Genomic DNA, 23134 nt, shown 5'->3' on the forward strand with positions numbered 1-23134 from the left:
GGCCCAGCACAGGTAACCTACTGCAGGGACCGGATGCATTTCTACCTAAAGCCGCTGGTTTCCAAGATTCGTTTCTGAGTCTCTGGGATCATGGCCATTAAGCAGTTCAATCAGGAACCAGAGAGGCCTTGTCTCCAATTATATAGCTTAGCCAGAGGTGGTTTGTGGGTGTGTTTCCCACATACCTAACTTTTGGCTGTTTACTTTCTTGGTAAACTTTGCCCCAAGTTTTTGGGGTCTGGCCAAAGGCACAGCAGCAATTTTGAGGTATCTGGAAGTCTGAAGGCACCATCAGGCTGCTGATGCACTCGCCTCACAGGTACAGATTGACCGGCTGGCGGCACCATATTCCCTCATAGTGGATTCTTAATCACTTTCTCCACGTATGCTGGACGTCTTTCGGCATAATTGTTACATATTTGGCATGAATAGCACACAGGTTGGTATCTTCAAAAAGGCCAACCAGATAGGCCTCACTTGCCTCCTGCGAAGCACCAATAGCTGTGCTCTGGGAGCGCAGATCTGTTTTGAAGTCCTGAGCAATTTCTCTCACCAGACATTGGAAAGGAAGTTTGCGAATCAGAAGTTCAGTGGACTGATAACGCCTAATTTCACGAAGTGCCACAGTACCAGGCCTGTAACAGTGAGGCTTCTTCACCCCTCCGGTAGAGGGCGTACTCTTGTGAGCGGCTTTTGTAGCTAGTTGCTTCCTTGGTGCTTTACCACGGGTAGACTTGCCGGCAGCCATGGCAGAGTAACCTTAGCCCCCTGATCCTTCGGCTGGAGCTAAGCAAGCAAGAGGCGGTGGTGGCTGCGAACACAAATGAAAGATGGCTGACACCGAGGCTATCCCCCAACACACGCCTTTTTTGGCTAATTTCTATTTTTAAATTTCTAACTTTGGTCTGATAGAAAACTTGGTGTGCCCTTCCTTTTTATTAATAAATTTATGTATGTTTAAGTTATTCCCTAGTATGGGATGTCTCCTGAAGTATGTCTCATGTGTAGTAGAGAAAAATATGTATTGGACATTATAAGGATGGAAGGCACTATATATATCCAGTAATCTCAGGTTTTATAAATCATCATCTAAAACTCTTGTATCTTATCTGATATTCTCTCTGGTTTATCTATGTAGTGGCAGAAGCAGAATGTTAAAATGTCTTGCTGCTGTTGTGTTTCCAGCAATGTGTTTCTTTAGGTAATTGAGCAGCAGCTTTGTGAACTTTGCTGATCTTTCACTTGGTGTGCATGGATATTGATGAGTTAATACTTCTTGGTCTGTTGTCCCGTTAACCAATAAGTAGTGTCCATCTTTGTTTCTAATTTTTTTTATAAGTTGAATGCTCTTTTGTCTGATATAAGCATGGTTGTACTAGCTTTTTTTTCTCCCATCTACCATTGTCTTGTATGGTTGTTTACTCTGAGCCTGTATTTATCCTGTGAATTGAGGTGTGTTTCCTATAAGCAGAAAATTGATGGATTTTGTTTCCTGATTCATCCAGCAACTCCATGTCTTTTGATGGCAGAATGTACTTCATTAACATTCAGAGAGATTTACTGATATAAATGGTTGTGTTGCATTGTTTCTTTTTTGATTCATTGTTTATGGAATTGGTAATTTATTATCTTTTGTAGGTGGCCTTCAGTAATTCTTGAAGGATTTACTTATAGACAACGTCTCCAGCTCTTGTTTGTCTTAAACTCTTTTTATTTCACCATCAACTCTGAATAACAAGTTTGCAGGATCATGGAATCTGAAAAACTTTTATATCTTTCATTAGGAAATTACATTTAGAATTGTCTGCAAACGACAATTATATGAGATACTGAGATTTTCAGTGCTTTTTTTTAGAAGGATTCTAGGACTTTATTTTTAGCTCTCATTTTGCCATATTTTTTTTAATAGTGAGACATCATGAGGTACAGTTGCAGACTTACACATTTTTGTGCTTGGGTTTCAATTATACAATGATCAAAGGGTTTTCAATAAACAGAACTTTAAAATACATACTTTTGAAAGAGTCTTTAAAAGTAAAAAGGCCCTCCCGTTGATCGTCGATTTGCTCGAGCGGGCCCAGTAACGTCTCCATTGGAGACTTTGTTGTTACTGTGTCTGGCATATCGGATACTCTCGGTAGCTTGCCGGGCTCTCCGAGAGGGGTGGAGGAATCGAACTCGGGTCGGCCATGTTGGCCGCTTGTAAGGCGAATGCCCTACCCGCTGTGCTATCGCTCCAGAAAGAGTCTTTAAAATGTTTTTATTAAAGCACTGTGATTTATAAAGTTATTCATAGTTGATTTTTAGATATACAGTGTTCCAATCCCACCACCAGTTCAACTTCCCTCCACCAAACACAAGATTTGAATAAAAAATTAAGACTCAATGAATGCTTTTAATAAATGCATTATTTTAAAAGATTTTTTCCTTCAGACTGTGTAAAAGCATGCAAAGTAATCTATTTCACAAAATTATCCACAAATCAAGTAAAAACAATATTGAGCCATCAGAACTAATATTTTTAAATTGAATCACCATGAGATACACAGTTACAAAGCTCTTCATGGTCATGTTTTAATCATACAATGTTCCAACACTCATCCTTCCACCAGTGTACTTTCCCCACCACCAATATCCCCAGTTTTCCTCTTGCCACTGTTCCCCCAGCCTGTCTTTATGGCAGGCATTTTCCTTCTCTCTCTCTGCTTTATGATTTGCAATACAGATACTAACGGGTTATCCTGTTTGTTCCTTTACCTATTTTCATCACGGAGATGAAAGGTGTTTCTTCTGAACAATGATAGTCAAGCTATTGATGTATTTTTACTAAGTTCCATTTTCCACATATCTACCTATATTTTCTGAATAAACATGAGATGATCTCGTAAGTAACCTACAAATGTAGAGAACAATAGAACAAAATTCTGTAACTCAGTATTTTCTGGAAAATAAGAAATTGACAGTTGCTATATAAATAATCCAGAACAAGGATGGCAAACACATCACCTCATCCATGACAGTCATCACTAACTCTTTACTAGTAACTGTATATGCCTTAGATTCCTTCATATCATAACTCCCCAGAGAGCTGCTACAAATCAATCTGAGCTGTCAAGCAAGTTGACATCTATTGTCATTCATGTTTGAGGCAAACTAATGTCCTTCTGTTATCGCTTTACAACCATTTACAATAGATTAATATAGCAATTGCCGAACTGGATTCTGAGGTGTTCTACTCTTGCTAATAGGTGTCCAAACAAACGCTATTTGATATCACAAAGGTTCAAGGAAAGTTGATTTTTAGAAAGACAATTTTTTGGGCCCAGAGATGGCTCAGGGCAAAGTACCTGTCTTGCATGAATAAGGCTGAACATTGTATTCTTGTCACCAGCCTACATGTCAAGTGCAATCCCAGAAGCAATGCCCTTGAGATTCCCTAAGCTACAAGAAAATTGTGTGATCTCTAGTCACACAACACTGTGAATGTGAACACCATCACTAAATCGTGCAAATCCTGAGTATCATAGGAACAACAAATGGAAGGGAAAGTGGGGAGGTGGTTAATTCACTGAAAGACTCCAAGAGTTTTTAATGTTGTCAAAAGTCTTGGGACTCTTCAAGAAAGGAGATAGTATGCATGTTTATGAGTTATTATACCCTTTCTACAACCCTTTTGTTCATAAGCATCTTGTGAACCCTAGAGCAGGGTTTTCTTTTCAATCAGGTTTTGATGACATCTCTTTGAATCCTAAACCAATATAGTTAAAAGTTAATCAGGGTTAAGGACTTTGAATATATTTATTTATTATTTTAATTAATTTTATTGAATCACCGTGAGATAGTTACAAACTTTCATGTTTGGGTTATAATCACACAATGATTAAATACCCATCCCTCCACCAGTGCACATTTTCTACCACCAATATCTCCGGTATACACCCCCCTTTCCCACCCTCCCCCTGTCTCCATGACAGACGATATTCCCCATACTCTCTCTACTTTTGGACATTAGAATACATTAAGTTTTAACATTAAACATTGAATGTTGATTGTGGGAGAAGGGAATGACACTCCAAAGGTACCCTTTCCTCTAAACTCTCTTAAGGCAATCTTTGTTTAGATTTTTATGTACTGAGCATACTATAATTCTATTTTTGGTAGAGAAGTGTGTGTTTGTGTGTAACAATGCTGTAGAGATAGAATTGTGTTTTTCATTATGCATGCAACATATAGCTTGATTTGACAGACATCAGTGATAGATAAATTGGAATAATCCAGTCAATGGTCCACAAAACTACCTCTGCCGTTACTTCGAAAATCTGAGCTATCAATTTTGTGCTGTTTCCTCGCAAAGGATAGTGAGGCACTGGTAGTCATGGTGTTTGTAGTATATGTGAATATCAGTTGCTTTTCAAGTGGTCTCTAGAGATTCTGACTACAGGATATGCAGTTAGGAGTCTTTGTGTTAACATAAGATTTTGCTTATACCTAAGGGTTCCAACATTCTGCAAATATGCAATCATTTCAGCAGCCATGAGCTTCTGACTATATAAATGGTTATTAAGCTAGAAACTAAAGGTCCTTGAAGCCTATAAGCAGATTTTGGGGATTCTCAGAGATAGTATTTAAGAGAAAAGGACAAGCAAGTCCAGATTTACCTAAAGATGAGTGATTTTATTATGGTGAGCTTTAATTTTGAGCAGTTCAGAAAATAGCTCTTTTGGGAGCAGAAAAATATGTTGAAATATCAATAATTTACTTTTCCTCATTCTTTTAAAAATTTCTATGTTGAAAAATTTTAATGAATATATTATTATACATTATATATTATTATACATCATATATCTGCATAGTTACGGGCTGGAGCAATAGCACAGCAGGTAGGGTGTTTGCCTTTCACGTGGCCAACCTGGCCGACCCGGTTTCAATTCCTCCACCCCTCTTGGAGAGCCCAGCAAGCTACCCAGAGTATCTTTCCCACATGGCAAAGCCTGGCAAGCTACCTGTGATGCATTCGATATGCCAAACACAGTTACAAGTCTCACAATGGAGAAGTTACTGGTCCCACTCGAGCAAATTGATGAACAATGGGAGGACAGTGCTACAGTGCTAAAGTGCATAGCTATATATGATATAATCTATAAATATATACAGGTATGTGTGTTAGAACCACAGCTGAAAGAATGTAAACCCCAGTGAACACCACTAAGAAATATGTCCAAACATCAAGGCTAAGAAATGAAATGCCAGGTAAGCACTATGACCATAATGTATGTGAGCACCACAAAACTAGAGAGTGCAATTGTGAACACATGTGAAAGCACCACAACCCAATGTGAGACCCCTGTTGATAATCACAACTAAATTTGCAAGCACCATGAACAGGAATGTGTGTAACTCTTGGTCATCACACCAACAAGGAAGAGAAGAGGTGGAAAATCGACTTTAGAGGACTGTGTGCATCTCTTCTGCAGCAGAAGAATGGGATTTCCCCCTATTTTTATTTAGGCATTGTGATTTACAGTACCCTTAATGATAGTTTCATGCATATATCATCCCATCAGCACACTCATATCAGAGTGCCTGCTTCCCTCCACAAGTGTCCCAAGAACTCCTCTTATCTACCCCATCCTCTTAGGTAATCTCTATTTATAGGTGGAGGACTTTAATGTGTGTAGGGGGGAATCAAAAAGGAGCAGAAGAGATTTAATTAGATGCATTCATTTTGTTTTTAAATGGCAATAGTTATTAGTTATACAGTATTCCTATTTAACAAATATTTTCTGAGCATGTCCTATGTAACAAACATTAGTCTAGGCTCTGGGGATATAATAGTGAACCTAAACTGTAAGAGTCCTGTACTTCACAATGCAATAAAATGTAATGGATGAGGGCAGTTTTTAATCAAATAATCATATATTCAAATATCTTGTTATAACTGGGTAATTATTATAAAGAAAAGGTACAGGAGGCCACAAGTGAACTAACTGGGGAACTTCCTCTGTTCTAGCATTACTGAGACAGGTTATCTTGAGGAAGGGACAATATAGGGCTTGAAGGGTTAATGGTAGATAGAGAGGGAAAGACAGCACAAATTCACATGGTGAAATAAGGGCTATGACGCACAGGCACAGTTTCTCAGACATTGTGGAAGTTTAAGAGATGAATCTGTCCGACTAACAGAGTACAAGCTCAGTGATAACCAGCAGCACCATACTACTTGCTTCCCAGGAGAAAGGCAGAAACTAGATGGATACACCAGCGGGCACAGGGGCAACTAATATTCCTTTCTACCCCAGAAACATTTACAAAAACTTGCGCTACTGCTATCTCTGCAGTTCTCTAGAATGGTAACCAGTAAAGGGTAAAGGTCAGTGTGTCTTCTATGCCTGAGAATCATTCCTTTTAGACTGCCATGAAAATTTCCCGAGCGGTAGTTAGCTAGTGAGGGGACCTAGGGATGTGTTGTGTTTATTAATGACCCTGAAATGAAACAAAAATTTCTTGAAACATATCCCGTCCTCTTGGCAGAAGTAGAGAATTTGGAGGTAAGGTCCAGGAACTGGGTGGGACAGGGGTTGACAGAGGAAACAGAGGCGCTCAGTGATAGGGCAGTCTTTGTTCGCTGTCGCTGTGTCTATCCATCTGTGAGCAGAGGGGAGGAAGACCGGGGAGCTCAGGGTTGCGTAGCGAGCTTAAAAGAAGAGTGAGCAGACCAGGGAGTGCTCTCCAGAGGGCAGGAGGTGGTTACACCGGGTCCCCAACGCCGAGAAACGGCCACGAGGAGGCGGCGCGGGCCCCGCCCCCTCTGCTAGCGGGCGCGGGCGCGAGACGCTGCGCGGCGGCGGCAGCGGGAGCGAGCATCTGCTGACAGGCCACGGAGGTCCAGGCTGCACTTGATGCCCCGTGGAAAAGGAGGAGGAAGCAGGCGCGGCGATTGAGGTGCTGTACACCTAGACAGCTGACCCTGCAGAGCTGAGCTGCCCGGGCCCGCGGTCCTCCCCAGTCTCCCTCCCGTTGGGCTGGGTAAGGTGCTGATGCGTGGGCAAGAAGGGCTGACGGCCCGCGGATCCGGGAGGCCGGGAGATGGGGCATCTGTGCGAAGAGGGAGAAAGGGGGTGTCGATGACCCTCTGGGCATTGGTATCTCGGAGGACAGGCCTGGGCGCTTGGGGGAGTCGGAGTTGAGGGTTAGGTGATGGTGGAGGGGGCGTTGCTGAGTAATCCCAAGCAGCTGCCAAAGCTCCGTGGAGAGACGCAAGGCTCCGTGGGGAGCGGGTGTGACTCAGTGCGCATGCGCCACAGCCCACCCGTTTCTGAGCACAGGAGCTGAGGTGAGAGGACCTGGGTCTAAGGTAGTCGGTACTACGCACGTCATCTCACTTTCTTGGTCCTCACAGCTAACAGTGCCCATGTCTTAGAGATGCCAGCTTTCCTGTTCTCTTCAGGGAGTTTAGTTTCTCTAGACTATGTTGCCTGCTTAATGATACACAAACCTTACCTGCCTATTTGTCTCCAGGAAGCCGGCTTGGGAAGAAGCGGTCTCGTGGCAGTTCCTGCTGGTTATCTAGTGTGCCTTCAGGCTCACAGCACCAGAACTGCCTTTGTGACTGAAAGGTAGGAGGTGAAATTCCCTATTGGATCCTTCGAGTTGCAGTAGGATTAAATATGGGCATGAGTATGGTGATAGTGTTTCAGTAGCATGACAGCGGTGACTTTTGGAACTCAGAGCATGGGTACAGCAGACAACTTGTTAGGTCTCCAAAATGAATGCAGTGTGTCAAAGGGCTTCCCTTGCCTAGAACCCACACATTCATCATGCATCAGGTTGTCTCAGAAACAATCTACAGCATCTAAATGAGAGGGACTCGGAGAGTCAACAGTTTCTTACTTAGATTGATTTTCTGAAGTTTAAAGAAAGCCCCACTCGGTTCTTCAGTGCAGTATTTCTAAATATTCTGGTAGGATTGAACAATGAGTTGAATAGCTCTAACCACAAGATGAGCTTTCCCCATAACTTCAGCTATGGCTCCTCTTGTGCAGATTGTCATTGCCTCTCTCTCCCTTCTTGCTATTTCCCATGCTCTGCCCTGCAGTACACATCTATCAAAAGACTTGGTCCCAAACAGTCAACACTATGGATATTAGCATCTTTCCGTTCATGTTAATGGAACTAAGCTTGCCAATTTGCTTTTTTTCACCTATTATTTATTATTACTTTAAAAGATACTATTTTCGGGGCTGGAGCAATAGCACAGCGGGTAGGGCATTTGCCTTGCACGTGGCCGACCCGGGTTTGATTCCCAGCATCCCATATGGTCCCCTGAATACTGCCAGGGGTAATTCCTGAGTGCAGAGCCAGGAATGACCCTTGTGCATCGCCAGGTGTGACCCAAAAAGCAAAAAAGAAATAAAGCAGGCCTTTTTTTTAAAGGTACTATTTTCAATGATCCTATTTTCTTTTTTTGTTGCACTGCCTTCTCTCTCAATTCCAATCCCATCCTGAAGCATCTTGAATTAAATACAATAATTGTAGTAAGTCTGTGTGGGTGTGGACATAACAGAGTCAGGATTTTAAGTATGTTGAAGAACAAAGAAAGGGAGTATTGGCTATATGAATTGTTAATTAGCCTTGCTTCACAAGACGTAGATCATTATGGAGGTAGGGGAAGTGAATGAAGTATCCTTAAAAAAATATTTGTTAATCTACTTTAGAGGGTTGAGTAGGAAAGGGTGATTGTACCTTTAGAATATTTGAGCACATTAAGTCAGACCTTTCTCTGAACAGATCCAAAGTCAGAACAAAAGCATTTAATCCAAATCCTAACCTATTGGGCATCCATACGGGAGACATAAGAGATTTGATTTTCCCATGAAGTGTTTTTAGGGTTTTCAAACAATTATTTGGAGTATTCAGTGCTACTTTTTATAGGTTTGACATAAATCTGGCATGTTCTAGGGAGAAAATGTTTGATTTTATTTATTACTGCACTATTTAAAGTATGTGGTGGTAATAGATGTCACACTACTTTCCAAATGATGATGATGATGATGATGATGATGATGATGATGATGATGATGATAGTGGTGCTGGGGTGATGGGGATATCAATATCCAATACAATCATAAAGTGGAGATAATTGTTTTACTCTTGTGTTTTGTGGGAATGGAGAAATTTATATATATACATATATATAATTCATGTGAGGGTAAAGGAAGCAAAATTTAAGCATTTTTTGACTTTCAAAATGTATAAATTCTGCTATATCTTATCTAGAAAGTGATCCATATAAATCCATAACTTCTGCTTCTTTAGTCTCCTTATAAATAATAGTGCTTGTGTATCTTCAAGAACTTTGGCTCTATTGGCCATCACTTAATAAGCATTAATCTGTGAACCTACCCCACCAGTTCATTAATAATCAAATATGTATTGATCATTCAAATGGAAGACTCTGGTGCTGCATGCTGAAGGGGGTTCAAAAACATATATAGTTACAAGGACCTTACTACCCAGAAATTGAAATATTGTTCATATTGTTCTGCAAAAAAGGTTTGCCAACAAAACAAGACAGTATAATGGTATAATTTCAATTTATATCATTATATCTTTAACTTTATGTCATTTGTAAAATCTTTGAAGGATAGAGCCAGTCTTAAGCCTGCATGCAATTCCAGCATGTCTACTCCAGAGTGTGCTCAAGCAATGAAGTCCTTCAGTAGGTTAGATGGAGAAAGAAAAGCCATAAGCAATAGATTATATGCACAGATGTGGGCCAAATTAGGTCTAAGGGCAGAAGAGTAGAAACTGATATTGCTACAAAAATATGAATGAGTTAATATGTATATAAACTTAAACTTTATTCATTTATACCTGTAGCAAACAAATGGGAATTAAAAACAGCAAAGGAAAGTTAAAGGTCATCTCAAAAGGAAATAACACAGAATAGAGACTAAAATGTTTCCTCATTGATCCATAGCATAATTGGACTGGAAGATCCCTAAGTCCCTGCAAGTGCTGAGATTCTGTTGTGAATACAGATGCACAGAATGTCATTCTTCTATATCGAAGACAGGATAAAGAAGAATCCATTAGACTATCACTTTCAGTACCTTTCTGAGAAGGATCAATACTAAGCCAGAGGGCACCCACCAATGAATGAAAAGAAGTAGAAAAGCAAAAAGGGCAAAACTCTCAAACCTAATTTCAGTAAACACATAAATCTTTGAAAACTTGCAAAGTTAATCATCCTCCCCCAAATTCTGAGTGAAGTAGCACTATCAGCTCAAATTTCATCTTAAAAGATATTGAAACAGAAAACATAGACTTCCTATGTTCATAAATTTAATGTATGCCATAATGATGGTGACATTTATCTTTTATTTGCAGTCAGCTCAGTGAAATTGTTATGGAAACACGTTGCTTTTCCTCTTTTTGTTCATGCAAGAAGCATATATATATATATATATATATATATATATATATATATCAGAAATCATGTGTGCACAGAACCAAATAGGAAATACATAAGCAGATGCATCATTATCTCAGATAGCTACAAACATTTCTTCAATGTTTCTGGAGCTGAATATTTGATTTCCATATTCACTCAATCCTTAAACCATCATTTGAACCTTATCCACATCTGGGAAAGTTGAGTTATTAAGTCATTTAATGATGTGAATTCTTGGAACTTAGTTTATTTGGCATAGGACTTCAGTTCTATAGGTAAGGTGCCCAAACATTTTTTTACTATTTATTAGTGAAACACCATGAGATACAGTTGTAGACTTACAAAGTTTTGTGCTTGGGTTTCAGTTATACAATGATCCAGTACCCATCCCTCCACCAGTGCCCATTCTCCATCATTTACATTTTTTTTAACTTTTCATTTTTCTTACTTTTCTTGAATGCTCTGCGGAGGGGCAGAAAAATAGTATAGGGGTTAAGACATTTGTGTTGCATGGTTATATGCAGCCAATTTAGGTTCTATCCCCACATCAGATATGGTCCCTCGAGCACCATCAAAAGTGATCCCTGAGCACTATTGGGTACTATCCCAAAGCAAAACAAAAATTCTGCTCTATAAAATAATTTTACAGACCAATGTAGAAAAGTAAATGTGTTTCATCTCAATTTAAATACATGTTAATTACTTGTGCTACTTCTAAAGAGCAATTTGAAAGCAGGGGCAGAGGTGGTAGGGTGGACAAAAATCGGAACTTGAAACTTAAAAAAAATTATTATAGTTTATGTGTGATAGTGTTATAATAGTGGTCAAGTTTCTGGCATCAATGTACAAAGTTAATGTATTCTCCCATCATCAAAATTCCCCAGAACCTCCCTTCCATCCCTAAGTCACGTTCCGTTCAACATTCTCCCCTAGCTCCCAGGCATTCCCCCATTATTTTTTGATACTACTACTAGGGCACTTTCTGTGTGTTGGAGACACTACACTTATGTTCCCAGCAAACTATTTTCCCCTTCACTTATCCCAAATCTGTTGTTCACAGGTCTATATATACATTTTAGTATACAAGATTTATTATTGATTGATATTGTCCGTACCATTGATTTGTTTCTATATGCCACAGATGAGTGAGATCATCTGTTTTTGTTCCTCTGACTCTGGCTTATTTTGCTCAGTATGATAACTTACAATTTCATCCAAGTGGCCACAAACTGCATGACTTCATTTTGGCCTGATGGCTGCACATTGTCTCACAAAGTCCTTATCCATTCATCTGTTGTTGGGTACTTTAGTTATTTCCATATCCTATATATTGTACTGAGAACTGCAGTAAACACAGGTGTGCGTATATCTTTTCAAATTAATGTTTTTACATTTTGTATTCTTAGGTGGGATAGCTGGGTCAAATGGGACCTCTATTCTTACTTTTTGAAAAATTTTCAGATTGTTTGCCATATGGACCAGATGACATTCCAACTCAGTGAATAAGGATTTTATTGACATGACAAGTCCAACAATATTTGTGGCTTCCAGTTATTTTTTTGATATATGACATTCCTACTGCTGCAAATTAATGCCTCATTATTGCTTTGATTTGTGTTTCCCTGACACAATATCGTTGTGTAGCAAATATTTGATTTCTTATTTTATGTTGCACTCTAGATACCCCATATATAGATATGTTATGAAAATGCCAAAAGAATACTGTATAATTATTAGCACTTTAGAGTTAACAGTATGTTTTTGCTGGTGATACTGAGAAGTTAGAACCTGAATGAAAATTTAGTAATCTATTTAATATTTTCTATCTGAATGATGCTTATTATAATGGTTCATCATCAGCTTAAGTGTCATTGTTTCATAAAGAAAAGACTGTGGAAGACTATTTCTTTTTCCTTTTTTATTGGGGGGGTCACACCCGGTGATGAACTGGGATTACTTCTGGCTAATGCACTCAGGAACTACTACTGGCAGTGCTCAGGGGACCATATGGGATGCTGGGAATTGAACCCGGGTCTGCCAAGTGCAAGGCAAATGCCCTACCCACTGTGCTATTGCTCCAGGCCCTGTGGAAGATTCTTTACTTGTGATAATATCTGTATCCAGGCAAGTAAATGGGGCAAATGCATGATGAAACTTTACCTTTTTCTCTCTCCCAAGTTCTAAGGTTCAGTCCAATCCTAGGCCAAAACTCTACTGACAGAATAAAAAATACAGCTTATCCAGCTTTCTCTCCATAATTCATAAGTCCATCATGAACAAACTGCAATCAATTTTATACCATTTGCCTCTTGTTTGGAACTATCCAAATCAGAAGCTAGTATGAATGACATTCCTTTTCCAGACTCTACTAAAATAGGATCAGAACCGAACCTAATTACAGCACTATATGCTATTCTCTTTATCTATGACATACAGCCATTTTCCAGATAGTCAAGAGACCTCAGAAAAATCAAACCTGTTTTTTCTATTAGACAAAAAGTGTTATATTCCTTCTACGATAGTATATCACTTAATGACCATGAATCAGAGAAAGTTATATTAGAAGACCTTTTAATTATAACATTTACTCTGAGGTTCATTTAAGTTTCAGATTTAACTGTTTTCTCTCTGACTTTTCTTTTATTTGCAGGTCCTCTTGATTATAAACAACTCCTCTCCTGGTGCTACAACAATGAGTGGGAAATCCCTGCTCTTAAAGGTCATTCTCTTAGGTGATGGTGGAGTTGGGAAAAGCTCACTTATGAATCGCTATGTAACCAATAAATTTGACTCCCAGGCTTTTCACACCATAGGGGTAGAGTTCTTAAATCGAGATCTGGAGGTAGATGGGCGTTTTGTAACACTCCAGATATGGGACACGGCAGGGCAGGAACGTTTCAAGAGCCTTCGGACACCTTTCTACAGGGGAGCAGACTGCTGCCTCTTGACCTTCAGTGTGGATGACCGACAGAGCTTTGAGAACCTTGGTAACTGGCAGAAAGAATTCATCTACTACGCAGATGTGAAAGACCCTGAGAACTTCCCTTTTGTAGTTCTTGGTAACAAGGTAGACAAAGAGGATAGGCAAGTAACTACTGAGGAGGCACAAGCCTGGTGCACGGAGAATGGGGACTACCCTTATCTAGAAACAAGTGCCAAAGATGATACTAATGTGACTGTGGCCTTTGAAGAAGCTGTCAGGCAGGTGCTGGCTGTAGAGGAACAACTGGAGCATTGCATGTTAGGTCACACTATTGATTTGAATAGTGGCTCCAAAGCAGGATCTTCATGCTGTTAAAAATAGAAAGCCTTTGAAAACTGTCTTCCAAATTGGTCAGTAGTGTAAGAATAACCATGTCTCTGTAAGAATGTGTGAGCGCATACATGCATACACACACAAAAGAATAAGAGATAGGTTGAAGTTGTGAATCAAATCCTTTCAAGTTGAAGTTGTAGAGCGATTTTTTAAAAAAGCTTTATCGAGTATATTTTGTGTGACTTCTGCTATTTCCTCCTTGTGTGTGTCAGGATGTTTCAGAAAGCTGTAGTCCTGAGTGATTTAAATATTTTTCAAATAACAGTTTAAACTTAGAACCCAGCCGCATGAAGGAGTTAAAGAGTGACAGCTATCCCTTAAAGTGTTTTATTTATCAACTAACAAATGTCACCATCAACTCTTGCCAAGCAGATTCTGACATTTCTGCCAAAGGAATAAAGACTCTAAGGTGTATTACAGTACATAATAATTTAAACAAAGGTTTCTTAAACAAAGACATAGTAATTATTCGGAATGCAAAAGTATAATAATGTACAGTACCTTGTTTAATTTCCTATTTATGGTTTGCTCCCTTCCGAGCTTTTCAGAAACATACCACATTGAACACTGTCTTATTCAAAACACACAGTGATGACACTGGAAGTTGAATTTACTCCTTGTGTTTGATGTAACAAGGTACTAATTGATTATGCTTAAATATGCCAACCACTTTGCACATTAAATGGTTGGTTTTGCTGCTTTTACTTCATAAGTCTACTTCTGCTGCATAGGGATATTGCTTCTCTGACAACCTCTTATCAATTTAGCAATGCTGCTTAATATATGGCTTTGGATACAGTGCTCTTTGCTCATAGTTTTGATGACCCTTTGGTCCACCAGGCTGTGCTCCTAGAGAAGCTTTCATGATAGATTGGGGAATTTGGGGCTTTACTTACAAGGTTCTTTAGTTCAAATAATGTAGAAGGAACAGATTTCTTATATTTTGCAGTTTATGTTCATATAGTCAAATACTATACTGAAAGTGACAAGAGAGCAGACATTATAATTATAAGAAATTCGTTCTTAGGCTAGATAAGTTGTCCAGCAGTTGAATGGACTGCCTTAATAGTGAACTGCCTTCCAGTTAATATATTCAGGAAGTTGCTGGATGACACCTGTTAAAATACCATAGAAAGAATTTCTGTACTGGATAGATTTTCAGTATAAATCCTACAAAGCTATGAACTACAAACTACATCTCAGTGTCATTTACAGTTAGATATATCTCAAGACAACAGCCTAAGACTATAGAAAGGAACTTTAAAAATTCTCAAACTGTTCTGAGATCAACATTTAACGGCAATTACAGAGCACTCCCTTTGCTTTCACAATAGATATGGTAAAAATATTAAACTCTGAGTAATTATTATTTGCCCTGATACCAGAATCCTGATGATACCATATTAAAATACAAATGCAATTAGCCAGATTTTGACTGCCAGCTATATACTATATTATGGATATAGAGTCTTGTTCCTATTGGTTTATCTGTTTGTCTTGCATAGCTTTTACTCTGTACTTTTAAAACATCTATGATAAAATTGTGACCTAAGGTGGTGAGGGACAGTTAAAAATGACAGCCCTAAAGAAATCTCAGATAGGAAGGGGACAGGAACTTTCACAGGAATACAGCCTAGAAATCTCCATTGTAGCCACTTAATGGAATCAGCCTTATAAATGGGACTTTATGTGCTTTAAGAGCTCTGGGACTTTTGGGGCAAACAAGTGGAGTGCAGTTTTTCAACCAGTCATGCTCAATATTCCCAATCTAAATATAGCCTTGACCCCATTGACCAACTAACTTTGATGTCAGAAATCAAAGCCAGCCCAGGGACCCCACAGTTCTTAAGTTTCGGTCCCTATGCTGCCAATGCCTATAGCCAGCTGCACTTGGTTTCCAAGTTTTATGATCATTTTGCTACAGTTATGTTAGGGTGAAAATCTATATGTCAAAACTGTTAAATGCTAATTGTTTATAAGTGCATGAGACCTGGGGCCTTCTCTTTCTACTTGCACTCTGCTTATACTAGTTTCTATTTGTAGATCTCAGGCCTTCAAAAAACTTTCATCCACTCACAAAAGTATTTGTCTATAGAATGGCATGTGGTCATTTGAGTAAAAAAAATTATGTGAGTAGCCCATTCATAAACCTCCTGTCCATCCAAGACAAGTGTTAATTTTATTAATAGGTGAACTGAAGCCCCTTATGTGCCATACCAATTTTTTTCTGCCAAATCACAACACAGTTATCTTAATGAAAGCACTTAATATTAAGTGACCAAACAATGACTTTTTGGTGAATCACATTCAGTGGGGTGCTGACATAGTTTGAGTAAGATTAAAAAACACCAAAAGTTGAAATCTGTGAGTACCAGGAACTATGTATATAGGTTTAGAAATTGACTGTGAAATTGAAAATGTACAGTGCAATATTTTCAGTAGGTGTTTTTTAAATGAACACTTGATGTTTTAAAGAAGATATTTTTAATTGGAACTATGCTGTTTTTCCAGTGGTCCATTAAAGTATTTATTTAGTTTGTTTTCGTGTATTGGATATTCAGCGGACCTCAGATTTTGTTTGTCTTCAGTGGATTAATTTCAGGTTACTTTGTGCCTGCCTCAGCCATCTCTATTTTACCCTGAGGCATTCCACAATCTTCTTGTTGCGGGTGCTGCTAAAAACTCAAAATTGTGCATCAGATATTTTATTTGAACTGTAAAAATCATCTGTGTCAAAGTGAATAAAATTGCATTTTGGATAATCAGTACACAATGATTGTGCTTCTCTTTTAGGCAAAAGTAGTTGTACACCTGATGGGCTGTACTTATCAGTCAAGTCTCTCTTTCAGGTAACCCTACATGTTGCCTCTGAGTTATTTTGTTCACGTGATATTCAAGCAGCCTATACCTAGTAATCAAATGGATACTGTTTTACTAATTGGGAAGCAGAATCCAAAGATTAAGGTGGGAGGTTCTTTATCACCAGCTTTTAGTGACCCCCAAGTATTAAAGACTAGAACTTGGATTTTGAGTCTCCACTTGATTTTTATTATAATTTAATATAAATGTTAAATCATCACAAAATATGTTAATTTATGTTATTCACTTTATTTTGTTGTTTTCCAGATCTTAGAAAAACATAAAAATATAGAAAAACAGGGGCTGGAGCAACACCACTGCAGGTAGGGCGTTTGCCTTGCATGCGGCCAACCCAGGTTCGATTTCCAGCATCCCATATGGTCCCCTGAGCACTGCCAGGAGTAACCCCTGTGCATCACCGGGTGTGACCCAAAAAGCAAATATATATATGTATATATATATATATCGGATATTTCTGTTAAATGTTTTTGTCTTGTTTGTCACATATTGGAATTTAAAGATATTTGCATTAGCAATGAATGGCTTGAATATCCATAGTGGTGACTTTAAAAATGTTCTATTGATTGAGATTCTGTGGTTTATGATATCATTAATGATGGTTTCTCATGCACAGGGGAAAAATAGACATTTTTCAACATGACTATTTCCTACTTTGAAGGTGATCATTTAAGTTATCAGACTATACTATAGTTAAAGCACCTGATATCATTTTGGTTTGGTTATAATGCAGCTTTTAGGCTACAGAAAGGCAAATACTTTTAAACTATTTTTATTAAAATGCATATATTCATAAAATCATTCTAAACTTATATTTTATTTGTTATTGGTTACAACAATGGGCTGGAGCGATAGCACAGCGGGTAGGGCGTCTGCCTTGCACGTGGCCAACATGGCCGACCCAAGTTCGATTCCTCCGCCCCTCTCGGAGAGCCTGGCAAGCTACTGAGTATTCGATATGCCAGACACAGTAACAACAAAGTCTCCAATGGAGACGTTACTGGGCCCGCTCGAGCAAATCGACGATCAACTGGAGGGCCGTTGGTTACAAAAACATTAGAAATTCACGAGTAGTTTTATAAGTATCTACATATAATACTACTGAAACCATCACCACCAAAGTTCCAGTGCCATTTCACCAAAATTTACTTTTCTACCCATTCCTCCTAACCTTCCTCTTTTTCCCTTCAATAACCACAATAGTTTTCACCAAATCTCATTTAATTTTTATTGTTATTTTTGCTAGTTTATTTACTCTAGTTATTAATAAACCACATATGATTGAAAACACCTATGGAATGTCTCTCAGGTCCGTGTTTTAGCCTACTTACCTCAAGTTCCACCCACGTTGTCAAAAAGAACAAGATTTCATATTTTAATGACTCAGTATCATCTATCAATGGGTGTTTAGGCTAATTCAAAGTCTTAGCTATGAGTGACCATAGTGACAGTACGGCGGGGAGGGCATTTGCCTTGCACATGGCTGACCTGGGTTCTATCCACGGCATCCCATATAGTCCCCTAAGCCCCTCCAGGAGTAATTCCTGAGTGCAGAGTCAGGAGTAACCCCTGAACATTGCTGGGTGTGACCCAAAAAGCCAAAAAATCAAAGTTTTAGCTATGAGTCAAGACAGGTGGAAAGGGTTAGATATAGAATGATCTTTCATATGTGGGACTTGAAGATACACAGCAAGGTAGCAACAAAGGTGCAAAGACAACATCATGGGAGAACTGATCAACATAAGGAAGTTAATGGGTAGATGTGAGGGAGGAGATTTGGGGTTTGGGGGGAAAGCCGGGGATGGGTTGGAATTATATGCAGGAGAAACCATTAGTAATAGTATTGTGAAAAATATGTAAAATATTTTAAAAGTCTCCGCTATTGAATAACACTACTATAAGTATAGTGATGCAATTATTATTTCAGATTAATGGAAAAATAATATTTTAAAAGCCTAAACTCAGCTTTCTATTTTTGATTTTTTAAAAGAAATTTGTGTTTATTGTTTAGTTGTTTGGTTTGTTTTTTTGGGTCACACCCAGCAATGCTCAGGGGCTACTCCTGGCTCTGCACTCAGGAATTACTCCTGGCAGTGCACAGGGGACCAAATGGGATGCTAGCAATCGAACCCAGGTCAGCTGTGTGTAAGACAAACATGCTTCCCACTATACTATTGCTCCAGCCCCTATTTTTGCTGTTTTTCCATCTTATATATAGCCCATTGAGAAATATCTTTTGCTTTATGTGTTTTGTTTGGTTTGTGGACACAACTATAGATGCTCAGGGGTTACTCTTGGTTCTGCACTTGGGAATTACTCCTGGCAGTGCTCAGTTCAATGCTGGGAATTGAACCTGGGTCATCCCTGTGCAAGGCAAAGGCCTTGTCCCCTGTACTACATTTCTGGTTCCTTGGTGTCTTTTAGTTTTATTTTTATAAAGTTGTTATTAAATGTAACAATAATTTGTTACATTTAATATTCCAACACCAATCCCACCACCATTACACCTATCTGCCACCATATTTCAAATGTTTCCACCCAAACTCCCAAACTCTGGCACCAAAGCAGGACCTAAATAATTTATTTTATGTTACTTGTTATAAACAATCCACTAAAAGTGATCCAAAAGTATCCTCAGAGGAAAGTATGTGAAGATTGTTGTATTTCACACTGGAGCCATTAAGCCCATCTCATAAGAATGAGATGTCGCACTGCTGTAAATGCAGCTGCATGCTCCAGTAATTCTAATTTTTTTCTTTTTCTTTTTGGGTCACACCTGGAGATGCACAGGGGTTCCTCCTGGCTCTGCACTCAGGAATTATCCCTGGCGGTGCTCAGGGGACCATATGTGATTCTGGGAATTGAACCCGGGTCGGCTGCATGTAAGGCAAACGCCCTACCCGCTGTGCTATTGCTCCAGCCCCAATTCTAAAATTTTAAATATGGTTATGCATCAGATGTTAATTTAATTTTTTTTAACTGGATGGTGACTTTGGGGTCCAGAGGTATCTCTGTTGGCCCTTGATGTCTTAACAGTAAAAGTACTTCTTGGATTATTTTGCTTGAATTAGTTGCTCTTCACAGACATTGTGGGTTTTGATTTGTTGTTTTTATTGGACACACCCAAAGGTGCTCAGAAACTACTCCCGGTTTGATGCTCACTGGTTGCTTTTGGCAGTGCCTGGGAAACCAGGCTGTGGCAGGGATCCAACCCAGACCTTCTACATGCAGAGTATGTGCTCGATTTTTTTTTTTTGCTTTTTGGGTCATACCTGGCAATTCACAAGGATTACTCCTGGCTCTGCACTCAGGAATTACTCCTGGCAGTGCTTAGGGGGCCATATGGGATGCCCGGAATCAAAACCTGGTTGGCCGCATGCAAGGCAAATGCCCTACCCGCTGTGCTATCGCTCCAGTCTCCTATTACTGTTTTTTAAAGACCCTTTTACGCCAGTAAAGAACTACAACTTGCTGAAGGCTCAGATGATGGCTTACACTGTTTTTGCAATAAATATTTTTATATTAAAAATCTACCTTTTCGAGACATATGATGTTGAACAATTAATAAACTACAGTATCCTATAATCATATTTTGTATGCACTGGTCCAATAAAAAATTATATTGCTTGCTTTATTGCAACATTTACCTTACTATGATGATTTGGAAATAAAACTAAGATAACTAATATCTCTGAGATATTAACTACGTAGATATTAGCCTGTATTGATTCTAATTTTGTTGAAATTATTTGGCTATGATTCTCACAGGAAGTAAAGGATGTGGAATACATAGCTTCCCTTCAATTCTATAATTGAATTTTTAAAACACACTTGGAAGTTGAAGCATTGATTTGAGTAATTTTAGAATGATTGATAGGTGGGCATTTCAACTCGAATTAACTGAAGTAGTTTTAACTGCAAATTTATTTTTGCCTCAATCATGCAGATAGTCATTTCACTTTTTTCTATACTTGCTATTGACATATAGGATTCATTACAAAATAGAGCTTTCCTTGCACTTGATTTTGTGATACATCATTTATTAAAATGTTTGTGCACAATTTTTATTCATACTTGTCTTTTTTCCCTATGACTTTATTAAGGTGTAACAAATATAAAGTATGGATTTAAGGTGTTCAACTTGATCATTTGATATCCCTATCTAATGTAAAATTATCATGACAATAAAAATAATTAACAAATCTATCAACTCACCAATAAAGGCATAATTCTACTTCTTTATGGCTTTATTGGTGAGTTTGGGAAGGAAAGAATTCCTTATCTTTGGGAAGGAAAGAATAAATATATATGCTAAGTATATCTTAATAATAAAGGTTTGGGACTGCAGAGATAGTAAAGTAGGGTAGGGCACTTGCCTTGCATGAGGCCAACCTGAATTTAATTCCCAACTCCCCACATGCCCACCACACAGCCTGCCAGCAGTGATCCCAGAGTGCAGATCCAGGAGTATGCCCTGAGCACCTCTGACTATGGCCAAAACCAAACAGATTAATAGTTTACTAAATGTCCTCTTACTGATAAAATTTCAAAAACTAGTGAACAAGATTCTTGCTAGTTGAGGCAATGATCTTTGTGTAAGATTTTTGAGGCGCATTAGGGATACTTAGTGTTTTCCCAGTGAGAAACTGAATCTTTATAGTTCAAAATGTGGATAAGAGTGTCACCTGTAGTCAAACAGGAACTGCTGCAGTATTCTGTATATCTTCATAAATTGCTTCATAAAGTCTTCTCCAAGGCAACAAAGAAATTTTTCCTCAGTTGTATTTAAGCGACTTTTAAAAAGTGGGTTTTGTGAGTTGAGATATCTGTGTTTTTAGGAATTGACCAATACCTTTCATGAGCTGTTAATTATAGGTAAATGAGTCTAATTATAGAGCTCCTGAATTTTAAACAGACATGCCAGGTTGTGCTTCTTGTACTTAATTGACAAAATGGAATTGAGAAATGCTGCCTAATGAAAGAACTAGCTCTTAATACAACATTAACTGTATTGATTGGGATTAAAATACCCATCATGCCTTTTATTGATGTTTTTGTGAAGAAACAAGACACGGATCCATCTCTTTTCTCTCTTATTGTTCTTGGCTGCCATGGACACAGCATCTAAACAGAAACTGCCTTAGGAACACCAGGAGTGTGCCCTGTAATATGCTTCTCAGTATGGAGTCTGCTGATGGATGAACAAATGCTAGTAATCTGTAAGTTGCCTTCTTCTATTTGTTCCCAACCAAAGAACAGCAATCTCATTAAACACTTTAAAAATTCATCTTTCTTCTGATATAAAATTTATACACATCCATGGTAAAACTAAGAAATAAAAGAGGACTAGTGAGTTAATACAGTGGGTAAGGCACTTGCTTTACAGGCAGCTGACACAGGTTTGATCCTCAGCACCACATATGTCCCCCGAACCCCAGCAGGAGTGATTCAAAAGCCAAGAGCAAGTCTTTTTTTTTTTTAAGAGCAAGTCTTGAGCACAGCTGGGTATGCCGCTAAAACCAAATAATTAAAAAAAAACAGAAAAGCAAGATAAAGAAAATAAGTTCTCTTCACTCAGATGTAACTTTCAGTGGCATTTTAATATATTAATACAATAAAGAAAATTGATATCATTCTGCACATACTGTATAATATTTTCACTCAATATATACTGAACTTTTCTCTGGCTAATATATTCTTCTAGGGATTAGTGCTTAATGTAAAATTTTTTGAAAGACTTTTATAATATACATGACTAAACATTGCTAGACATTTAAATTGTTTAACTCTATTCTTTTATAAAATAAATAGCAGTGAACATCCCTACTTGATAATAATCTTAACTCTCATTTCCGTTTCCTAAATTAAAAATTTCTGAGTCAAAAAACATGAACAAGTAGATAAAGAAGCTACAGTACATACACACAATGGGATACCATGCAGCCATTTAAAATGAAGTCATGAAACTTACATACAAGTGGTACTACATGGAAACTATCATGCTAAGTGAAATGAGTCATAAAGAGAGGGACAGACATGGAAAGATTGCATTCATCTGTTGAACATAGACGAACATCTAAGAATAGTCGAGATAAGTACCAGGAGGTTCACTCCATGGCTTGAAGGCCAGCCACACATGTTAGGGGAAAAGGCAGCTCAGATAGAGAAGGGAGCACCAAGTAAAGGGTGTTGGGAGGATCCTCCCAGTATGGGAGATGCATGCTGAAAGTAGACTATAGACCGAACATGATTGCCACTCAATGCCTCTTTTGTAAACCTCAGCACCCAAAAGGAGAGAAAGAACAAAAGGGAATGCCCTGCCACAGTGGCAGGGTGGGATGGGGGAAGGGGGGTGGGAGGGATACTAGTATTTGTAGTGATGGAGAATGGGCACTGGTGGAGGGATGGGTAGTCAATCATTGTATAACACAAAAATTTGTAAGTCTACAACTTTACCTCATGGTATTTCACTAATAAAATTTTTTTAA

The 23134-nt window shown here is 38.5% G+C and overlaps 2 protein-coding genes across 2 annotated transcripts; one reads left to right on the forward strand and one right to left on the reverse strand.

Annotated features, from left to right (window-relative positions):
• Positions 1 to 370: 370 nt before the first annotated feature.
• LOC130034141 (histone H3.3A-like) lies at positions 371 to 748 on the reverse strand. Its single transcript, XM_056125695.1, has one exon. The coding sequence runs from the start codon at positions 746 to 748 to the stop codon at positions 371 to 373; it is 378 nt and encodes a 125-aa protein (XP_055981670.1).
• An 11923-nt stretch (positions 749 to 12671) lies between these two features.
• RAB9B (RAB9B, member RAS oncogene family) lies at positions 12672 to 13844 on the forward strand. Its single transcript, XM_056125752.1, has one exon. It carries the CDS (start codon positions 13146 to 13148, stop codon positions 13749 to 13751), a length of 606 nt encoding a protein of 201 aa, XP_055981727.1. The 5' UTR covers positions 12672 to 13145; the 3' UTR covers positions 13752 to 13844.
• The last annotated feature ends 9290 nt before the right edge of the window (positions 13845 to 23134 follow it).

Source organism: Sorex fumeus, unplaced genomic scaffold (genome assembly GCF_029834395.1).
Source record: "Sorex fumeus unplaced genomic scaffold, SorFum_2.1 ptg000058l, whole genome shotgun sequence".
Taxonomy (NCBI): domain Eukaryota; kingdom Metazoa; phylum Chordata; class Mammalia; order Eulipotyphla; family Soricidae; genus Sorex; species Sorex fumeus.

Excerpts from the sequence above, each read along its gene's own strand:
- RAB9B (XM_056125752.1), top strand. The coding sequence starts at position 13,146 with ATGAGTGGGAAATCCCTGCTCTTAAAGGTCATTCTCTTAGGTGATGGT.
- LOC130034141 (XM_056125695.1), bottom strand. The coding sequence starts at position 748 with ATGGCTGCCGGCAAGTCTACCCGTGGTAAAGCACCAAGGAAGCAACTA.